The 20000-nt window shown below is 49.9% G+C and overlaps 1 protein-coding gene across 1 annotated transcript in view; it reads left to right on the top strand.

Annotated features, from left to right (window-relative positions):
* The window catches only part of LOC135526081 (glutamate receptor ionotropic, NMDA 2A-like), a 232633-nt gene that overhangs the window by 99257 nt on the left and 113376 nt on the right, over positions 1 to 20000 (top strand). The window contains exon 6 of the mRNA XM_064954171.1: positions 10808 to 11104. Within this exon, the coding sequence (XP_064810243.1) occupies positions 10808 to 11104 (297 nt within the window). The remainder of the gene's footprint in view (positions 1 to 10807; positions 11105 to 20000) is intronic.

The raw sequence follows: 20000 nt of genomic DNA, 5'->3' as shown, positions 1-20000 counted from the left end.
CTAGAGGCTGTTATACTGCTACTAGGAGGAGGCTAGGTACTAGAGGCTGTTATACTGCTGTACTGCTGCTAGGAGGAGGCTAGGTACTAGAGGCTGTTATACTGCTACTAGGAGGAGGCTAGGTACTAGAGGCTGTTATACTGCTGTACTGCTAGGAGGAGGCTAGGTACTAGAGGCTGTTATACTGCTACTAGGAGGAGGCTAGGTACTAGAGGCTGTTATACTGCTACTAGGAGGAGGCTAGGTACTAGAGGCTGTTATACTGCTGTACTGCTACTAGGAGGAGGCCAGGTACTAGAGGCTGTTATACTGCTGCTAGGAGGAGGCTAGGTACTAGAGGCTGTAATACTGCTGTACTGCTACTAGGAAGAGGCTAGGTACTAGAGGCTGTTATACTGCTGTACTAGAGGCTGTTATACTGCTGCTAGGAGGAGGCTAGGTACTAGAGGCTGTTATACTGCTGTACTGCTCCAAGGAGGAGGCTAGGTACTAGAGGCTGTTATACTGCTGTACTGCTCCAAGGAGGAGGCTAGGTACTAGAGGCTGTTATACTGCTGTACTGCTGCTAGGAGGAGGCTAGGTACTAGAGGCTGTTATACTGCTGCTAGGAGGAGGCTAGGTACTAGAGGCTGTTATACTGCTGTACTGCTCCAAGGAGGAGGCTAGGTACTAGAGGCTGTTATACTGCTGTACTGCTACTAGGAGGAGGCTAGGTACTAGAGGCTGTTATACTGCTGCTAGGAGGAGGCTAGGTACTAGAGGCTGTTATACTGCTGTACTGCTCCTAGGAGGAGGCTGGTACTAGAGGCTGTTATACTGTACTGCTGTACTGCAAGGAGGAGGCTAGGCCAGGGCTACTGCTCCAAGGAGGAGGCTAGGTACTAGAGGCTGTTATACTGCTGTACTGCTGCTAGGAGGAGGCTAGGTACTAGAGGCTGTTATACTGCTGTACTGCTGCTAGGAGGAGGCTAGGTACTAGAGGCTGTTATACTGCTGTACTGCTCCAAGGAGGAGGCCAGGTACTAGAGGCTGTTATACTGCTGCTAGGAGGAGGCCAGGTACTAGAGGCTGTTATACTGCTGTACTGCTCCAAGGAGGAGGCCAGGCTAGGGCTGTACTGCTGCTAGGAGGCTGTTATACTGTTATACTGCTGCTAGGAGGAGGCTAGGTACTAGAGGCTGTTATACTGCTGTACTGCTCCAGGAGGAGGCTAGGTACTAGAGGCTGTTATACTGCTACTAGAGGCTGTAATACTGCTGTACTGCTCCAGGAGGAGGCTAGGTACTAGAGGCTGTTATACTGCTGTACTGCTCTAGGAGGAGGCTAGGTACTAGAGGCTGTTATACTGCTGTACTGCTCCAGGAGGAGGCTAGGTACTAGAGGCTGTTATACTGCTGTACTGCTCCAAGGAGGAGGCTAGGTACTAGAGGCTGTTATACTGCTGCTAGGAGGAGGCTAGGTACTAGAGGCTGTTATACTGCTGCTAGGAGGAGGCTAGGTACTAGAGGCTGTTATACTGCTGTACTGCTCCAAGGAGGAGGCTAGGTACTAGAGGCTGTTATACTGCTGCTAGGAGGAGGCTAGGTACTAGAGGCTGTTATACTGCTGTACTGCTGCTAGGAGGAGGCTAGGTACTAGAGGCTGTTATACTGCTGTACTGCTCCTAGGAGGAGGCTAGGTACTAGAGGCTGTTATACTGCTGTACTGCTGCTAGGAGGAGGCTAGGTACTAGAGGCTGTTATACTGCTGTACTGCTCCAAGGAGGAGGCTAGGTACTAGAGGCTGTTATACTGCTACTAGGAGGAGGAGGCTAGAGGCTGTTATACTGCTGTACTAGGAGGAGGCTGTACTAGAGGCTGTTATACTGCTGTACTGCTCCAAGGAGGAGGCTAGGTACTAGAGGCTGTTATACTGCTGCTAGAGGAGGCTAGGTACTGTTATACTGCTGCTAGGAGGAGGCTAGGTACTAGAGGCTGTTATACTGCTGCTAGGAGGAGGCTAGGTACTAGAGGCTGTTATACTGCTGTAGGAGGAGGAGGCTAGGTACTAGAGGCTGTTATACTGCTGTACTGCTGCTAGGAGGAGGCTAGGTACTAGAGGCTGTTATGTTATACTGCTGTACTGGAGGAGGCTACTAGAGGCTGTTATACTGCTACTAGGAGGAGGCTAGGTACTAGAGGCTGTTATACTGCTGTACTGCTGCTAGGAGGAGGCTAGGTACTAGAGGCTGTTATACTGGTACTAGGAGGCTGTAGAGGCTGTTATACTGCTGTACTGCTGCTAGGAGGAGGAGGCTAGGTACTAGAGGCTGTTATACTGCTGTACTGCTGGAGGCTAGGAGGAGGCTAGGTACTAGAGGCTGTTATACTAGAGGCTGTTATACTGCTGCTAGGAGGAGGCTAGGTACTAGAGGCTGTTATACTGCTGTACTGCTAGGAGGAGGCTAGAGTGTTATACTAGAGGCTGTTATACTGCTGTACTGCTGCTAGGAGGAGGCTAGGTACTAGAGGCTGTTATACTGCTGTACTGCTGCTAGGAGGAGGCTAGGTACTAGAGGCTGTTATACTGCTGCTAGGAGGAGGCTAGGTACTAGAGGCTGTTATACTGCTGTACTGCTGCTAGGAGGAGGCTAGGTACTAGAGGCTGTTATACTGCTACTAGGAGGAGGCTAGGTACTAGAGGCTGTTATACTGCTGTACTGCTGCTAGGAGGAGGCTAGGTACTAGAGGCTGTAATACTGCTGTACTGCTCCAAGGAGGAGGCCAGGTACTAGAGGCTGTTATACTGCTGCTAGGAGGAGGCTAGGTACTAGAGGCTGTTATACTGCTGTACTGCTCCAAGGAGGAGGCTAGGTACTAGAGGCTGTTATACTGCTGTACTGCTGCTAGGAGGAGGCTAGGTACTAGAGGCTGTTATACTGCTGTACTAGGAGGAGGCCAGGTACTAGAGGCTGTTATACTGCTGCTAGGAGGAGGCTAGGTACTAGAGGCTGTTATACTGCTGTACTAGCTAGAGGCTAGGAGGAGGCTAGGTACTAGAGGCTGTTATACTGCTGTACTGCTCCTAGGAGGAGGCCAGGTACTAGAGGCTGTTATACTGCTGTACTAGGTACTAGAGGCTGTTATACTGCTGTACTGAGGAGGAGGCTAGGTACTAGAGGCTGTTATACTGCTGCTGCTGCAGGAGGAGGCTAGGTACTAGAGGCTGTTATACTGCTGTACTGCTCCTAGGAGGAGGCTAGGTACTAGAGGCTGTTATACTGCTGTAGAGGCTGTTATACTGCTGCTAGGAGGAGGCCAGGTACTAGAGGCTGTTATACTGCTGCTAGGAGGAGGCTAGGTACTAGAGGCTGTTATACTGCTGCTAGGAAGAGGCTAGGTACTAGAGGCTGTTATACTGCTGCTAGGAAGAGGCTAGGTACTAGAGGCTCTTATACTGCTGTACTGCTGCTAGGAGGAGGCTAGGTACTAGAGGCTGTTATACTGCTGTACTGCAGGAGGAGGCTAGGTACTAGAGGCTGTTATACTGCTGTACTGCTGCCAGGAGGAGGCTAGGTACTAGAGGCTGTTATACTGCTACTGCTGCTAGGAGGAGGCTAGGTACTAGAGGCTGTTATACTGCTGTACTGCTCCAAGGAGGAGGCCAGGTACTAGAGGCTGTTATACTGCTGTACTGCTGCTGTTAGGAGGAGGCCAGGTACTAGAGGCTGTTATACTGCTACTAGGAAGAGGCTAGGTACTAGAGGCTGTTATACTGCTGTACTGCTCCAGGAGGAGGCTAGGTACTAGAGGCTGTTATACTGCTGTACTGCTGTTATACCAAGGAGGAGGCCAGGTACTAGAGGCTGTTATACTGCTGTACTGCTACTAGGAGGAGGCTGCTCCAGGTACTAGAGGCTGTTATACTGCTGTACTGCTGCTAGGAGGAGGCTAGGTACTAGAGGCTGTTATACTGCTGTACTGCTCCAGGAGGGCTAGGTACTAGGGCTGTTATACTGCTGTACTGCTGCAAGGAGGAGGGTACTGAGGCTGTTATACTGCTGTACTGCTAGGAGGAGGCCAGGTACTAGAGGCTGTTATACTGCTGTACTGCTGCTAGGAGGAGGCTAGGTACTAGAGGCTGTTATACTGCTGTACTGCTCCTAGGAAGAGGCTAGGTACTAGAGGCTGTTATACTGCTGTACTGCTGCTAGGAGGAGGCTAGGTACTAGAGGCTGTTATACTGCTGCTAGGAGGAGGCTAGGTACTAGAGGCTGTTATACTGCTGTACTGCTCCAAGGAGGAGGCTAGGTACTAGAGGCTGTTATACTGCTACTAGGAGGAGGCTAGGTACTAGAGGCTGTTATACTGCTGCTAGGAGGAGGCTAGGTACTAGAGGCTGTTATACTGCTGCTAGGAGGAGGCTAGGTACTAGAGGCTGTTATACTGCTGTACTGCTAGAGGCTGTTATACTGGAGGAGGCTAGGTACTAGAGGCTGTTATACTGCTGTACTGCTCCAGGAGGAGGCTAGGTACTAGAGGCTGTGTGCTAGGAGGAGGCCAGGTAGAGGCTGTTATACTGCTACTAGGAGGAGGCTAGGTACTAGAGGCTGTTATACTGCTGCTAGGAGGAGGCTAGGTACTAGAGGCTGTTATACTGCTGTACTGCTGCTAGGAGGAGGCTAGGTACTAGAGGCTGTTATACTGCTCCAAGGAGGAGGCTAGGTACTAGAGGCTGTTATACTGCTGTACTGCTCCGAGGAGGCAAGGTACTAGAGGCTGTTATACTGCTGTACTGCTCCAAGGAGGAGGCTAGGTACTAGAGGCTGTTATACTGCTGTACTAGCTAGAGGCTGTTATACTGGAGGAGGAGGCCAGGTACTAGAGGCTGTTATACTGCTGTACTGCTGCAAGGAGGAGGCTGGTACTAGAGGCTGTTATACTGCTGTACTGCTGCTAGGAGGAGGCCAGGTACTAGAGGCTGTTATACTGCTGCTAGGAGGAGGCTAGGTACTAGAGGCTGTTATACTGCTGTAGGAAGAGGCTAGGTACTGAGGCTGTTATACTGAGGAGGAGGCTAGGTACTAGAGGCTGTTATACTGCTGCTAGGAGGAGGCTAGGTACTAGAGGCTGTTATACTGCTGTACTGCTCCAGGAGGAGGCCAGGTACTAGAGGCTGTTATACTGCTGTACTGCTGCTAGGAGGAGGCCAGGTACTAGAGGCTGTTATACTGCTGTACTGCTCCAAGGAGGAGGCCAGGTACTAGAGGCTGTTATACTGCTGTACTGCTGCTAGGAGGAGGCTAGGTACTAGAGGCTGTTATACTGCTGTACTGCTCCTAGGAGGAGGCTAGGTACTAGAGGCTGTTATACTGCTGTACTGCTGCTAGGAGGAGGCCAGGTACTAGAGGCTGTTATACTGCTACTAGGAGGAGGCTAGGTACTAGAGGCTGTTATACTGCTGTACTGCTCCAAGGAGGAGGCTAGGTACTAGAGGCTGTTATACTGCTGTACTGCTCCAGGAGGAGGCTAGGTACTAGAGGCTGTTATACTGCTGTAGGAGGAGGCTACTAGAGGCTGTTATACTGCTGCTAGGAGGAGGCTAGGTACTAGCTGCTGCTAGGTACTAGAGGCTGTTATACTGCTGTACTGCTCCAAGGAGGAGGCTAGGTACTAGAGGCTGTTATACTGCTGTACTGCTACTAGGAGGAGGCTAGGTACTAGAGGCTGTTATACTGCTGTACTGCTGCTAGGAGGAGGCCAGGTACTAGAGGCTGTTATACTGCTGTACTGCTGCTAGGAGGAGGCTAGGTACTAGAGGCTGTTATACTGCTGTACTGCTCCAAGGAGGAGGCTAGGTACTAGAGGCTGTTATACTGCTGTACTGCTGCTAGGAGGAGGCTAGGTACTAGAGGCTGTTATACTGCTGTACTGCTCCAAGGAAGAGGCCAGGTACTAGAGCCTGTTATACTGCTGTACTGCTCCAAGGAGGAGGCCAGGTACTAGAGGCTGTTATACTGCTGTACTGCTGCTAGGAGGAGGCCAGGTACTAGAGGCTGTTATACTGCTACTAGGAGGAGGCTAGGTACTAGAGGCTGTTATACTGCTGTACTGCTGCTAGGAGGAGGCTAGGTACTAGAGGCTGTTATACTGCTGTACTGCTGCTAGGAGGAGGCTAGGTACTAGAGGCTGTTATACTGCTACTAGGAGGAGGCTAGGTACTAGAGGCTGTTATACTGCTGCTAGGAGGAGGCTAGGTACTAGAGGCTGTTATACTGCTGTACTGCTGCTAGGAGGAGGCTAGGTACTAGAGGCTGTTATACTGCTGTACTGCTCCAAGGAGGAGGCCAGGTACTAGAGGCTGTTATACTGCTGTACTGCTGAGGCTGTTAGGCTGCTAGGAGGCCAGGTACTAGAGGCTGTTATACTGCTGCTAGGAGGAGGCTAGGTACTAGAGGCTGTTATACTGCTGCTAGGAGGAGGCTAGGTACTAGAGGCTGTTATACTGCTGCTAGGAGGAGGCTAGGTACTAGAGGCTGTTATACTGCTGTACTGCTGCTAGGAGGAGGCCAGGTACTAGAGGCTGTTATACTGCTGCTAGGAGGAGGCTAGGTACTAGAGGCTGTTATACTGCTGTACTGCTGGAGGAGGCTAGGTACTAGAGGCTGTTATACTGCTGTACTGCTCCAAGGAGGAGGCTAGGTACTAGAGGCTGTTATACTGCTGTACTGCTCCAAGGAGGAGGCCAGGTACTAGAGGCTGTTATACTGCTCTAAGGAGGAGGCTAGGTACTAGAGGCTGTTATACTGCTGTACTGCTGCTAGGAGGAGGCTAGGTACTAGAGGCTGTTATACTGCTGTACTGCTCCAAGGAGGAGGCTAGGTACTAGAGGCTGTTATACTGCTGTACTGCTCCAAGGAGGAGGCCAGGTACTAGAGGCTGTTATACTGCTACTAGGAGGAGGCTACTAGAGGCTGTTATACTACTGGAGGAGGCTGGTACTAGAGGCTGTTATACTGCTGCTAGGAGGAGGCTAGGTACTAGAGGCTGTTATACTGCTGCTAGGAGGAGGCTAGGTACTAGAGGCTGTTATACTGCTGTACTGCTACTAGGAAGAGGCCAGGTACTAGAGGCTGTTATACTGCTGTACTGCTCCAGGAGGAGGCTAGGTACTAGAGGCTGTTATACTGCTGTACTGCTGCTAGGAGGAGGCCAGGTACTAGAGGCTGTTATACTGCTGTACTGCTGCAAGGAGGAGGCCAGGTACTAGAGGCTGTTATACTGCTGCTACTAGGTACTAGAGGCTGTTACTGCTGTACTGCTGCTAGGAGGAGGCTAGGTACTAGAGGCTGTTATACTGCTGTACTGCTGGAGGAGGCTAGGTACTAGAGGCTGTTATACTGCTGTACTAGGTACTGCTGTTATACTGGAGGAGGCTAGGTACTAGAGGCTGTTATACTGCTGCTAGGAAGGAGGAGGCTAGGTACTAGAGGCTGTTATACTGCTGCTAGGAGGAGGCTAGGTACTAGAGGCTGTTATACTGCTGTACTGCTGCTAGGAGGAGGCCAGGTACTAGAGGCTGTTATACTGCTGTACTGCTCCAAGGAGGAGGCTAGGTACTAGAGGCTGTTATACTGCTGTACTGCTCCAAGGAGGAGGCTAGGTACTAGAGGCTGTTATACTGCTGTACTGCTGCTAGGAGGAGGCTAGGTACTAGAGGCTGTTATACTGCTGTACTGCTCCAAGGAGGAGGCTAGGTACTAGAGGCTGTTATACTGCTGCTAGGAGGAGGCTAGGTACTAGAGGCTGTTATACTGCTGCTAGGAGGAGGCTAGGTACTAGAGGCTGTTATACTGCTGCTAGGAGGAGGCTAGGTACTAGAGGCTGTAATACTGCTGTACTGCTCCAAGGAAGAGGCTAGGTACTAGAGGCTGTTATACTGCTGTACTGCTGCTAGGAGGAGGCTAGGTACTAGAGGCTGTTATACTGCTACTAGGAGGAGGCTAGGTACTAGAGGCTGTACTGCTACTGCTGCTAGGAGGAGGCTAGGTAGAGGCTGTTATACTGCTGCTAGGAGGAGGCTAGGTACTAGAGGCTGTTATACTGCTGTACTGCTGCTAGGAGGAGGCCAGGTACTAGAGGCTGTTATACTGCTGTACTGCTACTGCTGTAGGAGGAGGCTAGGTACTAGAGGCTGTTATACTGCTGTACTGCTCCAAGGAGGAGGCTAGGTACTAGAGGCTGTTATACTGCTGTACTGCTCCAAGGAGGAGGCCAGGTACTAGAGGCTGTTATACTGCTGTTAGGTACTAGAGGCTGTTATACTGCTGCTCTAGGAGGAGGCTAGGTACTAGAGGCTGTTATACTGCTGTACTAGAGGCTGTTATACTGCTGTACTGCTCCAAGGAGGAGGCTAGGTACTAGAGGCTGTTATACTGCTGTACTGCTCCAGGAGGAGGCTAGGTACTAGAGGCTGTTATACTGCTGGAGGAGGCTAGGTACTGAGGCTGTTATACTGGAGGAGGCTAGGTACTAGAGGCTGTTATACTGCTGTACTGCTAGGAGGAGGCTAGGTACTAGAGGCTGTTATACTGCTGTACTGCTAGGAGGAGGCTAGGTACTAGAGGCTGTTATACTGCTACTAGGAGGAGGCTAGGTACTAGAGGCTGTTATACTGCTGTACTGCTGCTAGGAGGAGGCCAGGTACTAGAGGCTGTTATACTGCTGTACTGCTGCTAGGAGGAGGCTAGGTACTAGAGGCTGTTATACTGCTGTACTGCTCCTAGGAGGAGGCTAGGTACTAGAGGCTGTTATACTGCTACTAGGAGGAGGCTAGGTACTAGAGGCTGTTATACTGCTACTAGGAGGAGGCTAGGTACTAGAGGCTGTTATACTGCTGTACTGCTCCAAGGAGGAGGCTAGGTACTAGAGGCTGTTATACTGCTGTACTGCTCCAAGGAGGAGGCCAGGTACTAGAGGCTGTTATACTGCTGTACTGCTGCTAGGAGGAGGCCAGGTACTAGAGGCTGTTATACTGCTACTAGGAGGAGGCTAGGTACTAGAGGCTGTTATACTGCTGCTAGGAGGAGGCTAGGTACTAGAGGCTGTTATACTGCTGTACTGCTCTAGGAGGAGGCTAGGTACTAGAGGCTGTTATACTGCTACTAGGAGGAGGCTAGGTACTAGAGGCTGTTATACTGCTACTAGGAGGAGGCTAGGTACTAGAGGCTGTTATACTGCTGTACTGCTGCTAGGAGGAGGCTAGGTACTAGAGGCTGTTATACTGCTGCTAGGAGGAGGCTAGGTACTAGAGGCTGTTATACTGCTGCTAGGAGGAGGCTAGGTACTAGAGGCTGTTATACTGCTGTACTGCTGCTAGGAGGAGGCTAGGTACTAGAGGCTGTTATACTGCTGTACTGCTCCAAGGAGGAGGCTAGGTACTAGAGGCTGTTATACTGCTGCTAGGAGGAGGCTAGGTACTAGAGGCTGTTATACTGCTGCTAGGAGGAGGCTAGGTACTAGAGGCTGTTATACTGCTGTACTGCTGCTAGGAGGAGGCTAGGTACTAGAGGCTGTTATACTGCTGCTAGGAGGAGGCTAGGTACTAGAGGCTGTTATACTGCTACTAGGAGGAGGCTAGGTACTAGAGGCTGTTATACTGCTGCTAGGAGGAGGCTAGGTACTAGAGGCTGTTATACTGCTGTACTGCTCCAAGGAGGAGGCCAGGTACTAGAGGCTGTTATACTGCTGTACTGCTCCAAGGAGGAGGCTAGGTACTAGAGGCTGTTATACTGCTGTACTGCTCCTAGGAGGAGGCCAGGTACTAGAGGCTGTTATACTGCTGTACTGGAGGAGGCTAGGTACTAGAGGCTGTTATACTGCTACTAGGAGGAGGCTAGGTACTAGAGGCTGTTATACTGCTGTACTGCTCCAAGGAGGAGGCTAGGTACTAGAGGCTGTTATACTGCTGTACTGCTCCAAGGAGGAGGCTAGGTACTAGAGGCTGTTATACTGCTACTGCTAGGAGGAGGCTAGGTACTAGAGGCTGTTATACTGCTGTACTGCTCCAAGGAGGAGGCTAGGTACTGTTATACTGCTACTAGGAAGAGACTAGGTACTAGAGGCTGTTATACTGCTACTAGGAGGAGGCTAGGTACTAGAGGCTGTTATACTGCTGTACTGCTGCTAGGAAGAGGCTAGGTACTAGAGGCTGTTATACTGCTGTACTGCTACTAGGAAGAGGCTAGGTACTAGAGGCTGTTATACTGCTGTACTGCTGCTAGGAAGAGGCTAGGTACTAGAGGCTGTTATACTGCTACTAGGAAGAGGCTAGGTACTAGAGGCTGTTATACTGCTGTACTGCTGCTAGGAAGAGGCTAGGTACTAGAGGCTGTTATACTGCTACTAGGAAGAGGCTAGGTACTAGAGGCTGTTATACTGCTACTAGGAAGAGGCTAGGTACTAGAGGCTGTTATACTGCTACTAGGAAGAGGCTAGGTACTAGAGGCTGTTATACTGCTACTAGGAAGAGGCTATGTACTAGAGGCTGGTTCACCATTTAACTGTGTTGATCCTGGTTCACCTTTTTACTGTGAGGATCCTGGACCGTCAATATATTAGTTCATAAACATAATGGATTCATGAAGATAGCTCAGTCAGGCCGTTTACCGTTGTCTACTTAAAATGGAGTAGCTGCCTCTTAGACACCAGTGATGTAGCATCTGGTTCTGGTCTACTTAGTTCATTGATTTCCAAAATGAGGGAGTGGGATGTCTCACTTCATCTTCCTTCTCCGGTATATTATTCTAAACAATCTGATCCCCCTGCAGGTATATATTGGAAGAGGCCAGGTCTCTGGGTCTGACCGGGTCGGGCTACATCTGGATCGTACCAAGTCTGACCACAGGGAACCCCGACTTCACCCCAGACATCTATCCCCTGGGGATGATCTCTGTGTCCTACAACGAGATGGAGTATCCCCTGGAGAGCCGCCTTAGAGACGGAGTGGGCATCATCGCCACGGCAGCCGTCGCCATGCTGAGGGAGAAAGGGGAGGTGCCAGAACCCCAAGGGAACTGCTACAGCCAATCAGAGAAGGGAAAGACTCTGCCCAGCGCCCTGAGAGGGTAAAAGAGGGAGTGGTGTGTGTGTCCTATCAAAATCAAATAACATTTTGTTTATCACATAATGCCCCACAATGTCAATACTTTGTAGAAGCACCTTTTGGCGACAATTACATCTTTGAGTCGTCTTGGGTAGGTCTGTTTCAGCTCTGAGTCGTCTTGGATATGTCTGGCTCAGCGTTGAGTCGTCTTGGGTATGTCTGGCTCAGCGTTGAGTCGTGTTGGGTATGTCTGGCTCAGCGTTGAGTTGTCTTGGGTATGTCTGGATCTGCTTTGAGTCGACTTGGGTATGTCTGGATCTGCTTTGAGTCGTCTTGGGCATGTCTGGATCAGCTTTGAGTCGTGTTGGGTATGTCTGGATCAGCTTTGAGTCGACTTGGGTATGTCTGGATCAGCTTTGAGTCGTCTTGGGCATGTCTCTATCAGCGTTGAGTCGTCTTGGGTGTGTCTGGATCAGCGTTGAATCGTCTTGGGTATGTCTGTATCAGCGTTGAGTCGTCTTGGGTATGTCTGTATCAGCTCTGAGTCGTCTTGGGTATGTCTTTATCAGCATTGAGTCGTCTTGGGTATGTCTGTATCAGCGTTGAGTCGTCTTGGGTATGTCTGGATCAGCTTTGAGTCGTCTTGGCTATGTCTGTATCAGCGTTGAGTCGTCTTGGGTATGTCTGTATCAGCGTTGAGTCGTCTTGGGTATGTCTAGATCAGCGTTGAATCGTCTTGGGTATGTCTGCATCAGCGTTGAGTCGTCTTGGGTATGTCTGGATCAGCGTTGAGTCGTGTTGGGTATGTCTGGCTCAGCTTTGAGTCGTCTTGGGTATGTCTGGATCAGCGTTGAGTCGTCTTGGGTATGTCTGGATCAGCGTTGAGTCGTCTTGGGTATGTCTGGATCAGCTTTGAGTCGTCTTGGGTGTGTCTGTATCAGCTCTGAGTCGTCTTGGGTATGTCTGGCTCAGCTTTGAGTCGTCTTGGGTATGTCTGTATAAGGTTTGAGTCTTCTTGGGTATGTCTGGATCAGCTTTGAGTCGTCTTGGGTATGTCTGTATCAGCTTTGAGTCGTCTTGGGTATGTCTGTATCAGCGTTGAGTCGACTTGGGTATGTCTAGATCAGCGTTGAGTCGTCTTGGGTATGTCTAGATCAGCGTTGAGTCGTCTTGGGTATGTCTGCATCAGCGTTGAGTCGTCTTGGGTATGTCTGAATCAGCGTTGAGTCGTGTTGGGTATGTCTGGCTCAGCTTTGAGTCGTCTTGGGTATGTCTGGATCAGCGTTGAGTCGTCTTGGGTATGTCTGAATCAGCGTTGAGTCGTCTTGGGTATGTCTGGATTAGCTTTGAGTCGTCTTGGGTAGTCTGTATCAGCTCTGAGTCGTTGGGTGTGTCTTTGAGTCGTCTTGGGTGTGTCTGGCTCAGCTCTGAGTCGTCTTGGGTATGTCTGGCTCAGCTTTGAGTCGTCTTGGGTATGTCTGGATCAGGAGTTTGAGTCGTCTTGGGTATGTCTGGATCAGCTTTGAGTCGTCTTGGGTATGTCTGTATCAGTTTGAGTCGTCTTGGGTATGTCTGGATCAGCTTTGAGTCGTCTTGGGTATGTCTGTATCAGCTTTGAGTCGTCTTGGGTATGTCTGTATCAGCTTTGAGTCGTCTTGGGTATGTCTGGATCAGCTTTGAGTCGTCTTGGGTATGTCTGTATCAGCGTTGAGTCGTCTTGGGTATGTCTGTATCAGCTTTGAGTCGTCTTGGGTATGTCTTTATCAGCGTTGAGTCGTCTTGGGTATGTCTGTATCAGCGTTGAGTCGTCTTGGGTATGTCTGGATCAGCTTTGAGTCGTCTTGGGTATGTCTGTATCAGCGTTGAGTCTGTCTTGGGTATGTCTGTATCAGCTGTCATGTTTTTGCTAGTCTCCTTGGGTATGTCTGTATCAGCGTTGAATCGTCTTGGGTATGTCTGTCAGTGTTGAGTCGTCTTGGGTATGTCTGTAACTCAGCGTTGAGTCGTGTTGGGTATGTCTGTATCAGCTTTGAGTCATGTGACGTCTTGGGTATGTCTGTCATCAGCTGGATTTGAGTCGTCTTGGGTATGTCTGAATCAGCGTTGAGTCATGTGACTTTAGTCGTCTTGGGTATGTCTGTATCAGCTGTCATGACTTTTTGAACTGTCTTCATGGTATGTCTGTATCAGCTCTGAGTCGTCTTGGGTATGTCTGGCTCAGCTTTGAGTCGTCTTGGGTATGTCTGTATAAGGTTTGAGTCTTCTTGGGTATGTCTGGATCAGCTTTGAGTCGTCTTGGGTATGTCTGTATAAGGTTTGAGTCGACTTGGGTATGTCTGGTCAGCTTTGAGTCGTCTTGGGTATGTCTAGATCAGCGTTGAGTCGTCTTGGGTATGTCTAGATCAGCGTTGAGTCGTCTTGGGTATGTCTGTATCAGCTTTGAGTCGACTTGGGTATGTCTAGATCAGCGTTGAGTCGTCTTGGGTATGTCTGTATAAGGTTTGAGTCTTCTTGGGTATGTCTGGATCAGCTTTGAGTCGTCTTGGGTATGTCTGTATAAGGTTTGAGTCGACTTGGGTAGGTCTGAATCAGCTTTGCACATCAGGATTTGTGGATTTTCTCCCATTCTTCTTAATCTCTCTTCAGTTCGATGGGGAAACGGCGGCGAACAGTAATTTCCACAGATTTTCAATGGGATTCAAGTCTGGGCTTTGCCTGGGCCACTCAAGGAGTTTCACATTCTTATTATTCTGAAGCCATTCCAGCATTGCTTTGGCGGTATGCTTGGATTCATTGTCCTGTTGGAAAGTAAATCTTCATCCCTCGTCTAAGGTTGTTTGCACTCTGAGGCAAGTTTTCATTAAGGATTTTCCTGTAATTGGCTCCATTCATTGTCCCCTCTATCCTTACCAGTCTCCCAGTCCCTGCCGCTGAAAAACATCCCCATAGCATGATACTGCCACCACCATGCTTCATTGTAGGATGGTGTTCGACGGGTGATGTGCTGTGCCTGGTTTTCTCCAGACGTAGGTCTTTGCGTTCAGGCCAAATAGGTACATGTTTGTCTCATCAGACCACAGCATCTTTTGCCTTATGATGTCACGTGACCTGTTTGCTAACTCCAGGAGTCATGTGACCTGTTTGCTAACTCCAGCTGTCACGTGACCTGTTTGCTAACTCCAGGTGTCATGTGACCTGTTTGCTAACTCCAGGAGTCATGTGACTTTTTTGCTAACTCCAGGTGTCATGTGACTTTTTGCTAACTCCAGCTGTCATGTGACCTTTTGCTAACTCCAGCTGTCATGTGACCTTTTTGCTAACTCCAGCTGTCATGTGACCTGTTTGCTAACTCCAGCTGTCATGTGACTTTTTGCTAACTCCAGCTGTCATGTGACTTTTTGCTAACTCCAGCTGTCATGTGACCTTTTTGCTAACTCCAGCTGTCATGTGACTTTTTGCTAACTCCAGCTGTCATGTGACTTTTTGCTAACTCCAGCTGTCATGTGACTTTTTGCTAACTCCAGCTGTCATGTGACCTTTTTGCTAACGCCAGCTGTCATGTGACTTTTTGCTAACTCGTCTGGGTAGACTCTGATGGACACCAGCTCTAGGCAGTCTGGGTAGACTCTGATGGACACCAGCTCTAGGCAGAGTCTGGGTAGACTCTGATGGACACCAGCTCTAGGCAGTCTGGGTAGACTCTGATGGACACCAGCTCTAGGCAGAGTCTGGGTAGACTCTGATGGACACCAGCTCTAGGCAGAGTCTGGGTAGACTCTGATGGACACCAGCTCTAGGCAGTCTGGGTAGACTCTGATGGACACCAGCTCTAGGCAGAGTCTGGGTAGACTCTGATGGAGACCAGCTCTAGGCAGTCTGGGTAGACTCTGATGGACACCAGCTCTAGGCAGTCTGGGTAGACTCTGATGGACACCAGCTCTAGGCAGAGTCTGGGTAGACTCTGATGGAGACCAGATCTGGAGACTCTGATGGAGACCAGCTCTAGGCAGAGTCTGGGTAGACTCTGATGGACACCAGCTCTAGGCAGAGTCTGGGTAGACTCTGATGGACACCAGCTCTAGGCAGTCTGGGTAGACTCTGATGGAGACCAGCTCTAGGCAGAGTCTGGGTAGACTCTGATGGAGACCAGCTCTAGGCAGAGTCTGGGTAGACTCTGATGGAGACCAGCTCTAGGCAGAGTCTGGGTAGACTCTGATGGACACCAGCTCTAGGCAGAGTCTGGGTAGACTCTGATGGACACCAGCTCTAGGCAGAGTCTGGGTAGACTCTGATGGACACCAGCTCTAGGCAGAGTCTGGGTAGACTCTGATGGACACCAGCTCTAGGCAGAGTCTGGGTAGACTCTGATGGACACCAGCTCTAGGCAGAGTCTGGGTAGACTCTGATGGACACCAGCTCTAGGCAGAGTCTGGGTAGACTCTGATGGACACCAGCTCTAGGCAGAGTCTGGGTAGACTCTGATGGACACCAGCTCTAGGCAGAGTCTGGGTAGACTCTGATGGACACCAGCTCTAGGCAGAGTCTGGGTAGACTCTGATGGAGACCAGCTCTAGGCAGAGTCTGGGTAGACTCTGATGGACACCAGCTCTAGGCAGAGTCTGGGTAGATTCTGATGGACGATGGAGACCACTGTGCTCTTGGAAACTTTCAACACTCTCAGAATAGTTTCATGATCAACCCAGATATATGCCTCATCACAATTCTATCTCTGATATCTACAGACAGTTCCTCAGACTTTATGATATAGTCAATGTACCCTTGAGCAAGGCACTTGACCCTAGTTGCTACTGTAGTGACTCTGGATCAGAGAGTCTGCTAAATGACTCACTACTGTAGTGTCTCTGGATCAGAGAGTCAGCTAAATGACTCACTACTGTAGTGACTCTGGATCAGAGAGTCTGCTAAATGACTCACTACTGTAGTGTCTCTGGATCAGAGAGTCTGCTAATTGACTCACTACTGCAGTACATTCTCTATATAACTACAGTATGCAGTACTGTCTATATGTCTGTCTGTCTGTCTGTGTCTGTGTGAAGTGATTCATGTCCTCTGTCTGTCTGTCTGTCTGTCTGTCTGTCTGTCTGTCTGTCTGTCTGTCTGTCTGTCTCTCTCTCAAATTTTTCAATTCAATTCAATTTAAGGGCTTTATTGGCATGGGAAACGTGTGTTAACATTGCCAAAGCAAGTGAGGTAGATAATATACAAAGTGAATATATAAAGTGAAATAAACAATAAACAATCTCTCTCTCTCTCTCTGTTGCTATCTCTGATGGACTCTCTCTAGGCTCCTGGGTCCCTCTGATGGACACCTCTCTCTCTCTCTCTCTCTGTGTGTTAGTATCTGTGGCAGTCAGTCCCTGTGGTAGTTAATGCAGACACTCTGTAGAAGAAAGGAGGCCTCAAACACACTCACACACACACACACACACACACACCAGCTCTAGGCACAGTCTGGGTAGACACTGATGGAGACATTTGAGAGTTGCAGCTTTTAAGCTTCCTCTCGTTGTCTGATATAATGAGAGCCACAAGCATGTCTCTTAGTCTCTCTGCTGCTGATTCTTATAACTATCCCTGGGCGAAAAAGGGTCAGTAATCAGAGAATATCTGTATCTATATATTTCCGGATATCTGACATGTTATTAGATATAAGGAGGAGACAGGCTCCAGCAGTATAAGGCACTGCAGCTCAGAGCTAGAGGCGTCTCTACAGACAACATGGTTCGAATCTAGCCTGTATCACAACCGGCCGTGATTGGGAGTCCCACAGGGTGTTTCACAACCGGCCGTGATTGGGAGTCCCATAGGGTGTTTCACAATTGGCCGTGATTGGGAGTCCCATAGGTAGAGAGAGAGAGAGGGAGAGAGAGACAGAGAGAGAGTCTGGGTAGAGAGAGAGACCAGCTCTAGAGAGAGACAGAGAGAGAGAGAGAGAGGACAGAGGGTAGACTCTGATGGAGACAGAGGCAGAGACTGAGAGAGAGATGGAGAGAGGAGAGAGGGTAGAGATGGACAGAGAGAGAGTCAGAGAGATGGACAGAGAGACAGAGGCAGAGAGAGACAGAGGAGACCAGAGAGGCAGAGTCAGAGGAGAGACAGAGAGAGACAGAGGAGACAGAGAGAGGTAGAGAGAGACAGAGAGAGGGACCCAGCGTCGTCCGGGTTTGACCGGTGGTAGGCCGTCATTGTAAATAAGAATTTATTCTTAACTGACTTGCCTAGTTAAATAAAGGTTCAATTAAAAAATGAGAGAGGCTGGACTGGGCTGCTGGCCAAATTAGCTAACGTTCAGAGAGAGGCTGGCCAAATTAGCTAACGTTCAGAGAGAGGCTGGACTGGGCTGCTGGCCAAATTAGCTAACATTCAGAGAGAGGCTGGACTGGGCTGCTGGCCAAATTAGCTAACGTTCAGAGAGAGGCTGGACTGGGCTGCTGGCCAAATTAGCTAACGTTCAGAGAGGCTGGACTGGGCTGGCCAAATTAGCTAACGTTCAGAGAGAGGCTGGACTGGGCTGCTGGCCAAATTAGCTAACGTTCAGAGAGAGGCTGGACTGGGCTGCTGGCCGAATTAGCTAACGTTCAGAGAGAGGCTGGCCAAATTAGCTAACGTTCAGAGAGAGGCTGGACTGGGCTGCTGGCCAAATTAGCTAACGTTCAGAGAGAGACTGGCCAAATTAGCTAACGTTCAGAGAGAGGCTGGCCAAATTAGCTAACGTTCAGAGAGAGGCTGGCCAAATTAGCTAACGTTCAGAGAGAGGCTGGACTGGGCTGCTAGCCAAATTAGCTAATGTTCAGAGAGGGGCTGGACTGGGCTGCTAGCCAAATTAGCTAACGTTCAGAGAGAGGCTGGCCAAATTAGCTAACGTTCAGAGGGCTGGCCAAATTAGCTAACGTTCAGAGAGAGGCTGGACTGGGCTGCTGGCCAAATTAGCTAACATTCAGAGAGGGCTGGACTGGGCTGCTGGCCAAATTAGCTAATATTCAGAGAGAGGCTGGACTGGGCTGCTGGCCAAATTAGCTAACTGTTAGAGAGAGGATGGACTGGGCTGGCCAAATTAGCTAACATTAAGAAAGAGGCTCGACTGGGCTGCTTGACCAAATTAGCTAAAGTTCAGAGAGGGCTGGACTGGGCTGCTGGCCAAATTAGCTAATGTTCAGAGAGAGGCTGGACTGGGTTGCTGGCCAAATTAGCTAACATTCAGAGAGAGGCTGGACTGGGCTGGCCAAATTAGCTAACATTCAGGAGAGAGGCTCACTACTGTAGGCTGCTGGCCAAATTAGCTAAAGTTCAGAGAGTGGCTGGACTGGGCTGCTGGCCAAATTCAGCTAACGTTCAGAGAGAGAGCTGGCCAAATTAGCTAACTGTAGTGTCTCAGAGAGAGGTCTGGCCAAATTAGCTAACTACTTCAGAGAGAGGCTGGACTGGGCTGCTGGCCAAATTAGTTAACATTCAGAGAGAGGCTGGACTGGGCTGGGCCAAATTAGCTAATATTCAGAGAGTCTGCTGGACTGGGCTGCTGGCCAAATTAGCTAACGTTCAGAGAGAGGATGGACTGGGCTGTCTGCCAAATTAGCTAACATTCAGAGAGTCTGTTAAATGACTGGGCTGCTGTGTCTGTCTGCCAAATTAGCTAAAGTTCAGAGAGATTGGCTGGACTGGGCTGCTGGCCAAATTAGCTAATGTTCAGAGAGAATTCATGGGTGCCCAAATTAGCTAACATTCAGAGAGAGGCTGGACTGGGCTGGCCAAATTAGCTAACATTCAGAGAGTCGACTGTGGCTGCTGGCCAAATTAGCTAACACTCAGAGAGAGGCTGGACTGGGCTGCTGGCCAAATTAGCTAATGTTCAGAGAGAGGGCTGGACTTAGCTAACATTGCTGCTGGCCAAATTAGCTAACGTTCAGAGAGGCTGGACTGGGCTGCTGGCCAAATTAGCTCTTCTAGAGGCTGGCCAAATTCTAACGTTCAGAGAGGCTGGCCAAATTAGCTAACGTTCAGAGAGAGGCTGGACTGGGCTGCTGGGCTGCTGGCCAAATTAGCTAACATTCAGAGAGAGGCTGGACTGGGCTGCTGGCCAAATTAGCTAATATTCAGAGAGAGGCTGGACTGGGCTGCTGGCCAAATTAGCTAACGTTCAGAGAGAGGATGGACTGGGCTGGCCAAATTAGCTAACATTAAGAAAGAGGCTCGAGCTGGGCTGCTTGACCAAATTAGCTAAAGTTCAGAGAGAGGCTGGACTGGGCTGCTGGCCAAATTAGCTAATGTTCAGAGAGAGGCTGGACTGGGTTGGTGGCCAAATTAGTTAACATTCAGAGAGAGGCTGGACTGGGCTGGCCAAATTAGCTAACATTCAGAGAGAGGCTCGACTGGGCTGCTGGCCAAATTAGCTAAAGTTCAGAGAGAGGCTGGACTGGGCTGCTGGCCAAATTAGCTAACGTTCAGAGAGAGGCTGGACTGGGTAGCTGGCCAGAGAGAGGGACCAACATTCAGAACGTTTGAGAGGCTGTAAATAAGACTGGGCTGCTGGCCAAATTAGCTAACATTCAGAGAGAGGCTGGACTGGGCTGCTGGCCAAATTAGCTAACGTTCAGAGAGAGGCTGGACTGGGCTGCTGGCCAAATTAGCTAACGTTCAGAGAGAGGATGGACTGGGCTGCTGGCCAAATTAGCTAACGTTCAGAGAGGCTGGACTGGGCTGCTGGCCAAATTAGCTAACGTTCAGAGAGGGGCTGGACTGGGCTGCTGGCCAAATTAGCTAACGTTCAGAGAGGGCTGGACTGGGCTGCTGGCCAAATTAGCTAACGTTCAGAGAGAGGCTGGACTGGGCTGCTGGCCAAATTAGCTAACGTTCAGAGAGAGGCTGGACTGGGCTGCTGGCCAAATTAGCTAAAGTTCAGA

Source organism: Oncorhynchus masou, chromosome 5, assembly GCF_036934945.1.
Source record: "Oncorhynchus masou masou isolate Uvic2021 chromosome 5, UVic_Omas_1.1, whole genome shotgun sequence".
Taxonomy (NCBI): Eukaryota; Metazoa; Chordata; class Actinopteri; order Salmoniformes; family Salmonidae; genus Oncorhynchus; species Oncorhynchus masou.
Note: the sequence above shows the minus strand (reverse complement) of the source record. Positions and strands in the feature narration are given on the sequence as shown.